Here is a 12,425-nt window from a genome sequence, read left to right on the forward strand (position 1 = left end):
TAATGTCGGATCTAAAATTGGCACTGAAAGTTCTTTCCAGTGCCGGTTCATACCTTCAACCGCACTGAAAATTCTTCCTGAGCCAAAAAAAAATAAACACGTCGACTCAAAAGAGCCAGCTCGGCTATCACTCCTGCCACCGCCATCACCATCGTGCTCCCGTCACCACTGCTGGGCACACCTGCAAACGTGGCGGCTCGAAGGCCACCGCCACAGCACATGCAAAGAATAATGCGGCGGCTCTGCGTCATGCCCGTGCTCGTGTGGGCCGGCGTTGCAACGGCATCAGACAAAGCAATGAATTTCTCCAAAGGAATCAAACAAACAAATCACTACATGGGGCATCGTGGCCGAGCATCTCGGCGTAGACAAGGCGGAGGAGGAGCTCCTTCATCTTGAGGTGGGGCACGTCGGGGTCGGCGAGGCAGTGCTTGAGGTGCTCGAGCTCGTGCACAATGATGCGGTTCGCCTTCGCCTTGGAGTGTGCCTCGCCGATGGACTTGACGAGGTCCAGGAACTCCTTGGACTGTCCCCACCCACCCTGCGACCCCATCACCAGCTCCCGCCCGATCGTTCACAGGTACTCCATTATGATGCCCGCTCCGGTGGGAGGCTTCCTCCTGGGGGGCGCGTGGGGCTCGACGCCCTCCGGTGACGACCGAGGAGTCCTGTTGGGGGTGGGGAAGTGATGTGGAGATCTGGATCGAAGTGGGGGAGGAGGTTGGAGGGGTGAGGACGCGAGGGTGAGAGGCCGGTGGGGAGAGGATAAGGGAGTGAGAGGCCAAAAGAGATAAGAGAGAGAGAGAGAGAGGGAGCCGAACAGGAATCAATCGAACCAAAATCTGATTGCATTATAAAATCGGGTCCGGACAGCATCAGTGCCGATTATAGATGGAACCGGCATTGAAAAAACACTATCAGTACCGGTTCTTAGCAGCTCACTCATTTTTCGCGCGTGAGAGTTTAAGAACCGGTACTGATACATCTTCAGTGACGGTTACTGTTAAACCGATATTGTTGGAGTGCTATTTTTGACCTGTTCTGTAGTGGTAAAATATTAGGTTGAGATGTTATAGATATATGAAATGCCAAATTCTAAGCTAAGCAATTTTACTACAGGCGTATTCTATTATTTGATCAAACTACTTAGGAGGATATACATACATAATAGTCCATAGTTGCCACAAGAAACCCCGAACATTGCGAGGAAAAAACGGTCTGTATATACTTTGCAGCTGTTCTCATACATTATTGCTACATTTTTCCATTAATACTTTAAAAAAATTCCCTTCTTTCGGTGCACTCTCCAGTCTACCATTAATTTTGGATACTGATATATATGACCCAAAACAAAACTTTGAAAAAAAAAAGTTTTTCCAAACCTAGTAAAATCACAGCATTAGTGGAAATAGTTGTGGATACTAATGTGCATATAACATTATATGATCAATATAAATATTTCTCAAGAGATATTGAGAGCCAATTCCTTTTTTTCCAAAAAGAAATAAAAAGTTAACTACATAAACATTCCAAAACAACACTGACGAGGGAGTACACACATGGTTCTCTTTTTCTCTAGAATTTATCTCAACAAAATAATAATAATGTATAACTTCAGCATAATCATTTAGTTACAGGAAATTCATATATACTTCAGAGTCTCTCAGGGACCAACTGGTTTACATGCAGCATGCACAAAAGTCTAAGCAGTCTAGGAGATTAATTATTTGCATTCTATTTGCGTGCATTTTGCAAAGAAAAATCTCAAATTATATGTCAGCATTTTGCATGAATTTACTCCATCTGATCACCTGTAAATTTCAGCCATCTCAACAATTTGGTTACACCGTACCTCCATAAATTATATATCATGCTAAAATAAAAGAAGAAAAATCCCAAAAACAAAGACAAAAATACCAGGACATGTGCTACTACTATATAGTAGGATCTGCATCACTTGCATGCATATATGTGCAAGATGCATTATTCTCTCAAGTTAACAATCTGTATATATCACCAATAACTCACCATATACCACATCAAGTCTACACATACAATGAAGCTAGCTAGGCTACGGGCTACCCAAACAATTAGAACCTTAAGCATGCATTATGCATGCATCAACCCCTCCTGCTTATATGTTCGTCGATTAATGAAAAACCCTTTGCTTTGTTGCACTACCTATACTCAGCTCTTTCCGGCCACACCTCACACACACAAGTATACGTTGCATGTTGGCTACGTAAAGTGCCGTACGTACTCACCCTATAGTGGCTGGTCGCCTGAGCCTCTCGACGGCGGCGTCCAGAGGTGGTGAGCATTGCCGGCGGCGGCCGGTGCGGCGACAGTGGTACTAGTGCTGGTAGTGGCGTGGTCGATCTCTGACGAGGGATCGCAGTCATCATCATCGATGTCGTCAAAGCAGTCGATGCCGCAGGCGGCGTGGCCGCGGCCGAAGGCGCGGATGTGGTCCTTGAGCGAGCGCTTGTGCTTGAAGTCGGAGCCGCAGGCGCAGTACCAGAGCTTGCCGCAGTTCTTCTCGTGAGTGCGCCAGTCGCCGCGCACGGCGAAGGCCTTGCTGCATTTGCGGCACATGAAGGGCTTGATGCCGTGCTTCCGGCGGTAGTGCGTCTGCAGCGTGCGGAAGTCCTTGAGCGGCCGCGCCCGCGGGTGGTCGATGTTGTTCCGGCACCCCGCCGCGCAGCAGTAGCACGGCAGCCGCAGCATCGCCGTTGGCTGCGTGCCCCGCAGCGACTCCGGCCCCTTCCGGTACTGCGACCCGTGCCCCCACATGTGCATCTGCGACAGACAACCAGGCCAACACGCATCAATCGATTAACTGGCATGTGTATTACACGATTCATTTTTGCTACTATTAGCATTGATCGGTAATTAGATCGATAGCAACTATATAGCTAGAAAGAGATATCGATATATATATATGTGTGTGTGTGTGTGATGCAGTGAGCAGTGAGTAGCTAGGTAGTTAGTTGCATGCATGAACACTGAGCAGCATCGCGGCAGTTACTGGCTACCTAGGAGGGAGAGAGCTCGGAGGGTGTAAGTGGAGTGGTGCTCTTCACGTGCTTGAGCGAGGAAACGGTGGATGGGGGCAGGCAGTGAGGCAGATGGTTTAAGTTGCATAGGGACCAGCTAACTCTGATCTTCCATTCTTGGATACCTGCCTAGCTCGCTTGGCTACCTTGGAGTACGCACATAGATGCATCGAGCTATGAGAGAGAGAGAGAGAGAGGAGAGAGAGGGGGGAGGAATTCGAGCAAGCAGCAAAAGGGTTCTTACGGAAGGGGGTGAGCAAATGGACTGTGCAAAGCTGAAGGACACCGCTCGTGGTGGGGTTTGTTGCAGAGAGAGAGATAGAGAGAGAGGACGTGTTGCTTGAGATGCACATCTGTGTAAGCCTGAAGGAACTGATCAGGGAAAGATAAAGATGCCTTTTTGCCAGATCTTTCTTCTCAGATTTCTGCCTCTCTCTCTCTCACTCTTTTTCTCTCGCTCTGGTCTGGTCTCTGCATCCGCACACGCGAATTGAAAAGGCACAATAAGCGCAGACTCCAAGAACATAAGCTATAGCCACCGAAGGAGCCCAGGCTCAGAGTTCTTCCCCCATGTCAATGGCCGTTTGGCACGGCAGCCATTACTGCATGCGTCTGTGGCCCCTGCTCGGTTCAATCAAATCAAATAAACGGCTCAAACCGTACACGGGATCAGAGAGGGAGAGAAAGACTGGTCGAAGCCTGCAGGTATAGTACTCCCACAGCAGCGGAACTCCCTCCTAGATCCACTCCACAGCACACACAAGCTTCCCACATCTCATACTGAAGCAGATCAATCAAAGCATGCACCAGGATTCAACAAAAAAAGATGAGGCAGGTGATAATCATCAGCATGAACACAACCCGGCGAGCAGATAAAAATCAAGCACCACCAAGAACAGCGGAAGAAAAAAAGATCGATCAGAGATGAGCGGACCTGCATATTATTGTATCGGTTGAAGGTCTTGTAGCAGACGGGGCAGGAGAACTGGGTGGGCCCAATGAGGATCTGCGACGGGGTGGGTATCCAGTACTGCCCTTTCGTCAGCCTCCCGATCCCGATGGACGCGCAGCCCACCGCCATGGCTTCCTCCCCTTCCTCCGCTTCTCCTTCATGGCCTTCCTCTTGCTGGCTCCTCCCTTCTGCCGCCGACGCCCCTGCTCCTTCTCGGTTCTCCGAACTGGCTGCCGCTGCCAACGACTCAGAGGGGCTGGGGCTGGGCAGGCCGATGTGCAAGGCCACCGTGACCTCCCCGGCCTGATCGGCTGCTTCTTGGCCGCTGCTGCTGTTGCAGGAGGTGACGAGCTTGCAGTTGCAGGCATCCTTCTGACCTTGGACGTCGTCGTGGTGTTGGTGGTGGTGATGGGTTGTTGACGACGGCGTGAGGCCGCTGAGGAGGGGGAGGGCTTCCCTGGTGGGAGGGGAGGGGGGAGGCGGGTGGAGGTTGGAGGAGGCGTAGCTGGAGAAGAAGGCTGCAGGGGGAGGGTTGGAGCTGCGAGGAAAGTGGGAGTAGTAGCCTCTGAGGAAATTGGTGTAGGGGTCTCCCATGGTGGAGGGGCAGCTGGGCTGGGAAGAGATGTGGATGGGAGGGAGAGGGGGAACTATTATAGAGAGAGGGGGAACTACTAGCTATGAGAGAGAGGCGTGTGGTTGCAGCCCTAAAGGTGTAAATGAGGTTGTAGTGGATGAAAGGGAAGTTCACTAGAGAGGGAGGGAGGGAGGGACAAAGAAAGAGGGAGATGAGGAAGGAGGAACAAAAGGAAGAGGGTTGAAAGTGAGGAGTTCATAACGAGTAAATGCATAGTGAATTGGTGATAATCTTGGGACTTGAAAGCATGAATTCTTCAATTCCCATGGAAGTATGGGAACCAAATATTCCCTGCAATAATTCATTGACCAAAGACAAAATTTATTTCACTCGTTGGAATAAACATGCATGAACCCTGTAGAAATTTAGCTATACCAGATATATAAAAAATAATAATATCAGTCATATGCATGCGTTGCATCTACTGTGAAATGGAAACAAGATGCAAAAAATCAAGTGTGCAATCATATCTGTTTCTATAATATGCTCTAGGACAAAACAATAAGTTAAAGCAGTACTATAACGTGCACGTGCATATGTATCAAGTCCGAAACAAACTCAAACAGAGATAATCACAGAGAAGATAGACTAGATGGCACCAAGACAAGATTGCATGCATGCATCATGCTAGCTAGAGCTACATGCATCTTGTTGTGTCCCACCTAGAAAGAGAGTTTCAGAGAGAGAAATAGGAGTAGTACTACTATTTCTATCCTGTGCTGAATGTATATGTGCTAAGGCCACTGTTCCTAGCTTTGTGTAGTGGAATACTAAAGCAAACCTTATTTTTTTTAGGCTTTTCAAGTCATAGATTGCCTTGGTGATTAAATAAATCAGTGTGGTTGTTGCTTTGTTTGCTTGTATTCTTTGAATTCTTAACCAGTCCTGCTCGCTTTTGATTAGTTAAAATAATAATCCGCAATTCTTTGCGAGAGACATGGAAACAGTTCACCTTGACAGGCGAGCTACTTGTTATCACAGCCTCAGACAGGCCAGGCCAAGCTTATACCTGCAGCAGCCGGAAAAGTTCTTTCATACTGCAATATAATCTGTGCTTGGAAGCCGCACTTGCCATTTCGACTAGCGGGACCGCTTGGCTCTGCCGGCCTTTGGCTAGTGTTAAAGTGCGAGTGAACGGATGCCGGATACATTAGACAAAAGGTTGCCTGTAGATATTACATGCCGTCCGGAACATAGCTCGGTCTCCAAATAATATATTTGATCATTGTTTTATCTGATCATATAGGAGGAAAAACTTATTAAATTTTAAGAAAGTAAAGTAATTTGATGATGAGTCTACGAATGTCATTCAGTATGGCAATTCTAAATACAAATGGTAAAATTCTAAAGAAAAGATCGATTCCAAAATGACATCAATTTTAAATTGGAAAATATAATAGGCCAGGTATATTGGCACTTGCATTTGAGTTTGAGGTTGGGGGGCGGAGTGCTGAGTGGCGCCAGGGGAGATAAGTGGTGGTGAGCTAGGGTGTGGAAATGGGTGAAAGAGACTTTGATCGTGTTATTTTTCTTAGATAACTTTGATCGCTAAAACATTTTAGCCATTTATATTATATTGAACCTTGTATTACTAGAAAATACTAGATTTTTATTAAACAAATCTTCGGTGGCTAAAAATACTGGTGAGATATTGTGGTCCTATACATCATGCTAGTTAAGGTTCTTTATGTACTAACGCAATGTATTCTGTAACTTCTATATTGATGTAATTAGTACGTAGCTGGTCCTTTTTTGGTTCAATTGCATATTTTAGGGCTTTTTATTCTTGTGTTGGTTTGTGTTTTGACAGCACAAAGACGACAAGGGGAAAGGCACATAGTTTGGGTTTTGACAGCACAAAGACGACAAGGGGAAAGGCACAGATGCACATGTTTCTTTAGTGGGGATACCCTACGGCACTCCCCTCACTTTGGATGCGCCACCTCCATAACATTCCCGACATGAACATTATCCACTACTATACATCTACTATTACTGCTACAGAAATAACTTTATTTACCGTCTCAATATTGCTGGATCAAAAAACCGGTAGTGATATGATTGTCATTGCTGATTTGTAAGAAAATTGGTATAATTGTTGGTTGGTATTAAAAACCGGCAGTGAAACTTGGACTGGAACTGAAATTTTAATAAATCTCAGTTTTGGCTGAGGACTCACGTCCGGCTCGCCAGCAGTTCTCTCTCTCAGCCGCACGTTCTGTCTTATCTCTTTGTCACAACAGTTTATGATCTTATCTATGCACCTCTCTCCAGCTCCTCCCTTGCTCCCGCTCCCGCACTGCGGCTCCCCTGCCACCCCTCCGCTGCTCCTGCTCCTCGCCTAACACTCCTCGGCCCGACCCCCGCCCCTCCCCCTGAGACCTCCACCTCGCCTGGCGCTTGAGGACTAGCACTGAATCTAGGAGCGGGGCGTCGTGTGGACTTCAGTTTCACGGCGTCGCTCAGCCACCCATGGGCACGACGTCGCGGGACTCTAGTGCCGGCTTCCTCTCTGACTCCGGCTACGGCATGAGCGGCAAGGGGGGAGGCTAGAGCCCAAAGGGGGTGGCTTGATCCCTTGATCCAAAGCTGGTTGGCGTCCAAAGGGACATCCGCTTGGCGCTCGTCTCGTCCCCCCCCCCCCCCGGACGTGGGATCCGATGGTCGTCGGCGGTCATTCCTAAGGCGAGTGACCGGTGGGGCTGCTCTTCAATGGTCATTGGGGTTGCTCCTTGCCGGTGGCAGCTGTCCCTATGCCTATAGGGCACATCTCACGCTCGATGTGGCCGGCGGATCCTCCAAAGGCATGCGCCAATACAAATATTGTGCTCCCATCGGCAGGTGACCACAAACGCGTGGTGACGGCCGGAGTATGTGGCCAAGGCAGCGCCTTCGTGCTGTGGCGTGTGTGCTGTGTTGAGTTCTAGTTAGATCTGTGTTGTGGTGTGTTGAGTTTTAGTTAGATCCATGCTGTTGCGGCGCTTTCGTACCATTGCGTTTTCTTGTGCAACTCATCACCGACCAAACGCTCTGGGCGGCTCTAGAGCCCAGTAGTGGGGGCTGGAGCATGGGCATGACACCGGCTTCCTCTCCGGTGGCGGCAATGCCCAGCGGTAGCGGTGACGGGAGCACCGCATCGATCGATGGCAGGAGCGACAACCCAGCCGCATATATTATTTTATTTTATTTGTTTTCTGAAAGGAGCAACACTGTCGGGTTCAAAATCGACGGTGAATGAGGTTTTAGAGCCGACATTGAAACCTATTTCTGTAATAGTGTATATATAAATCCTGCAAATATCTACTCTATACATTTATTTTCTTAAAAACTTCAAAGATTTTGGTTTACTTGAGGCAATAAGGACTATGCACTATCATCACGCAAATTAATTACTGATAACATAGTTCAAGGCGACATTAATGGAATAAAATTTGTGACCGAAATGTTGGAATTAGTGAGCTGTGTACATGTTGACATTGCTGATAGTGGACGTGGTACTACAAGAGTTGACTGTCATCTCTTCGATTTCCTAACCTCCTACTAGGTCAGTCAGCACGAAAAACAGGTGCCAAAATATTCCTCCAATAAGAATAATTAACTTCTCATTATTGTCCAAAAAATAGAGGATAACGTACGTGTATATATGGTAAAATTGCACCATTTTACATCAGCAACCGGCCGGCCTCTTGTCATATATTATTCCTCCTCTAAAATAAGTGGTCAAATCTTTATTTTATATTTTTTGAGAGAGAGAACATGTTGAGCATAAGTGAATAATTCGTGTATATGGTTAGTTGGAAAATATGACCATGTGAATGAATTCAACTGAAAGAAAGATTCGGTGCCTATTTTGACACATGGAACAAAAAAGAAAGCATAGTAACCTAGTGGCTTGCCCATTAGAATATGATGGGAACAAGAAACATATAAATTGATTAATGTACAATTCTTCACATAAAAATATGTTGAACTCGAAGAAAGAGTAAATGCAAGGAACTCTTGAAGAAAAGAATTTAGCTTCTATGCATGATGTTGCTGGTAATTAATGTTTAATTTCCTCCAAACTTGAGATGGAGGAGACTTTCCTGTTTGATGAACGGAATTATTTAAGTGGAACTCTAGAATTAAAAAATCGCATATTGAAAATTTATTTTCCTTAGTTTGATATTTTCCAGTTTCCCCAAATTTGTATATTGTAAATTGAACTCTCCAAATATACATGGCCGATGAAAACGTCGTGGAGTGGATCTTTGAAAGCTAAACTTTATTCGATTTTTAGCCACACCAACGTGAGCTAGGCAACAAAACTCTGGACATAGTGGCGAACTAGTCATACGGAGAAAAAAAAGGAGCAAAAAGTCTTCCATGTCATGAGTATGCATTGTCGGTGCACCATCATGCGGGCCCGTGTAGTGCTAATGCCTCTTGATCAGGCACTACGTATTACTCTTGACACTTTGACACTACTATAGAATTAGTCATAAGTGTCGGGTAAGTGTCGGATTATTAGTGACATGTGAGCTAAATTCGATACTGACAGGTATTAGTGTCAGTTCGTAGCAAAATTAGACATATATCCATCCATTCAGACAAAAATCAGCACTGATATTACTCATAGACCCGAGATTTTATTTCACTATTATTTTGGCTCTGGTCGTGTCCGCTGGCTCTCTCTCCCTTATCTCTTTACTCTCTTTGCCGGCTCTATTCAACCACATCCACTCGTTCGTCTCCCAGCCTCTCTCTTCCTCTCTCCCTCTCTCTTCCTCTCTCTTCCTGACTTACCTCCACAGCCATGGAGCGCAGGGGTCATGGGCCAGGCGCTCCTCGCATGGGTGCTCCATTCAACTAGCTGTTAAAAGCGACCCTGTGTCTCATCAAATTTGAGAATTCACCAAACGTCGAGTGCTGAAATATTGAAGCATGAGCAACGGAGATGCATTTCTCTGTGTTGCGCCATGAATTCAGACTGTTAGCCCCATAGTCTCATGCCATTTGTTCATGCCCTACCCTATAATCTGAGTTTGAGTTGATTTGTTCTCTGTTAGTATATAGATGAGATAGTTGTTTTGACTATGTTCTTGTGTTTGATATAAGTATATGGATGAGATGAGTTGATTTGTGCTTTTGTTTGTATGAATGAGGTGAGTTGATTTGTGCTTGTGTTCGTATGGTGGAAGAGGTTGACGGAGGAGCGATAGAGTAGAGGAGAGCAGGTTTCATCTAGGATGGATGACGTGTGGCCAAGCTGTTGCTACTTCTGGTAGCGGTTGTGTGACACGGCGACAGATCACGCCGATGTACTGGCAGCCAAGTTGGCTCGGCTCTTTTTTTTTAGCTCGCTATCCACCTATTATTGTCGGTTCATTGCTCGAACCGACAGTGATAGTGAGTTTCTGTGTCGTTTCCATAATCAGCACTGATACTAGAGTAAAAAGTGTCAGTTGAAAAATCAACACTGAAGCCGTTTTTCAACGGTACTCTGGTGTCTTTTTGCAGTAGTGTGACTAAGGCTATGTTTATTTAGATTTTTTGTGGCTTCTACTTCTCAAAAGATAGAAGCTAAAATAAAGAACATGTTTTTTTGCTAGTTTTTGGCTATATTTTCTGGAAAGCAAAAACAGTCTTTATTACTGCATAAGTCTAAAAAGTCAGAAGTATATTTTATAATAGAAATAGATTTTAAAAAAATCACATACAACTTGTAAAAACTCATACAAACAGAACCTAGACAGAACTAGCTTCGGATCCTCTTTAATTAGTCAGATAATCAATGTCCAAACAAAGAGGTTCTTTTAGTTACCACAAAATCTACCGAACCTCATGCATGTACTATATATATTCTAGCTGGCTAGCTGTGGATGCTATCGCGAGCTGAATTGAGTCAATTGACCATGAAACTTGAACTTATTCCGGATTACATGCACTGTATACTCTATACTGTTCAAATTTTGTTATATTCCGATGCTTTTTAATTGTTATTAGTACGCAAAAGAACAGCATTTCCTCTAGATGTAGCGCACCAAGTCCAAGTGTGTGTTATATCGATTCACGTGAGAGTTGATCAAAAGCTTCTATCAAAAATATGTATAAATTAAACATATATCAAACAGTCACTGGATAGTAACTTATGGATCATCACTCTCAAATAACCGTCAAAACAAAGATAGTAGGGTATTGGACCCTAATGATCGACAAGAAAAAGTTACTTGGCATTTAATTATTGTTATTTTTCAAAGTGACCATGACAAGGTCGTTCTGTGTTGAAACACCGTATCAATGTGTCAAGGTATATGTTGACAATGCTTCGTAGAACTTCATCTCAATTGTTTTTCTTTTTACTATGAAAATCTTATCGTAGCTAACGGTTGTCCTAATTATATATTAGGTTTATAGTTTCGGTTGTTCACAATTTAAGCTTGATGAAATGTTCACACTACGTGAAAAAAAATCATTAGTGATGAGTGGTAACCAGCATTAGTGACAGGTTCTGTACCTATCACTCTTATCGCGTCACTAATAATAGGTCATTAGTAACGGGTGATGACCTGTCACTAATAAGGTCATTAGTGATGGGTTGTAATCTTGATCTGTCACTAATAACCGATGAATATTTTTCATATTTCTTAGATATAAAAAAGTCAAAATATTTTTTCACTTGAGCCATCCTAATGCAGTCACATCCTATATGCCTCATAAACCACGTTTTTCATATTATTTTCAAGTTTACGTTCCATAGGAACCGAACCCGCGACCTTCTCCTCGTGTGTATAGCAACATTACCACATATACTATCACGTAGTTGTGATAGAAACCAAATATTTTATCCTTTTAACCTTCATTTTCAAAGGTTATTAGTAACGCGTCATAATCATGACCCATCACTAATGATTAATTTTACCAAATTTCATCAAAGGTTATAATTTGATAGGTGATCCGGAGTGTATTCGGTAAAACAGTCATAACTTTTTATACGGACTTCGATTTCGAAATTTTTGACTCTACGGACATCTAAAAAAAAGATACATTCGTTTCTTCCCCACTTCGTCAAGTTCTGAGAATTTTTCGAGGTCAAAAATAGCTTTGTTCTATTAAACTAGAGATGAGTTTCCTCTTGTCAGCCTTAACAGTTGGTTCCATTGGATCGATCGAGGACTACCCAACATCCAAAGCTTCCACCTCGTGTATTATTATTTCGTCACCCTCCTCCATAGTACTTCTGCCCTACAACTCCCTAACTCCCTCTGGATACCTCCATTGCACAAGTAACATATATGGACAACCTCTCTTTGTTGCCCACTCTAGGTACATACCTCCTCCAAACCAAATTTTCAGTTAACTGTAACACATCCTAGTAAACACTTTTAATTCCATGTCAACTACAATGCTCACGATTAGCTCTTGTTACTTAGAATCTATTCTGAAACCCCACATTAACCAGTCATGCAATCCTTAAAAAATCTTTTTCATCGTCTAGATATACCCTTCTCTACTGACTCAAACAATGATTGATCTATCCATTAAAAACCATAAACAATGTCCCATTCCCCATAAAAAAAATCTCGAAATACCACTTATCTGACATACCTGCCCACAATCGATAAAAATTATAATATTGTTTCGACTGACAACAATGATATGTACTATATCTATAACAATAGAAAAAATAAAACAAATAACTAAAGTTCCTCCAAAATACTAGATTTGATACCTAACCTATATCTAAAACTAGATTTGTAAAAAACTATTAGAATTAAAATATTTACCTTCACCACCGATGGAT

General features: G+C 44.1%; 1 protein-coding gene across 1 annotated transcript; it reads right to left on the reverse strand.

Annotated features, from left to right (window-relative positions):
- Positions 1-1,622: 1,622 nt before the first annotated feature.
- Positions 1,623-4,737, reverse strand: LOC133927025 (zinc finger protein WIP2-like). The gene is made up of 2 exons (XM_062373266.1): positions 3,991-4,737; positions 1,623-2,799 (listed from the first exon to the last, which is right to left on the reverse strand). Exons 1-2 carry the CDS (start codon positions 4,600-4,602, stop codon positions 2,266-2,268), a joined length of 1,146 nt encoding a protein of 381 aa, XP_062229250.1. The 5' UTR covers positions 4,603-4,737; the 3' UTR covers positions 1,623-2,265.
- Positions 4,738-12,425: the final 7,688 nt, after the last annotated feature.

Source organism: Phragmites australis, chromosome 8 (assembly GCF_958298935.1).
Source record: "Phragmites australis chromosome 8, lpPhrAust1.1, whole genome shotgun sequence".
In the NCBI taxonomy this organism is placed as follows: domain Eukaryota; kingdom Viridiplantae; phylum Streptophyta; class Magnoliopsida; order Poales; family Poaceae; genus Phragmites; species Phragmites australis.

Excerpts from the sequence above, each read along its gene's own strand:
- LOC133927025 (XM_062373266.1), bottom strand. The coding sequence starts at position 4,602 with ATGGGAGACCCCTACACCAATTTCCTCAGAGGCTACTACTCCCACTTT. Across the intron at positions 2,800-3,990 it reads ACCGATACAATAATATGCAG|ATGCACATGTGGGGGCACGG; the intron begins GTCCGCTCATCT and ends TGTCTGTCGCAG.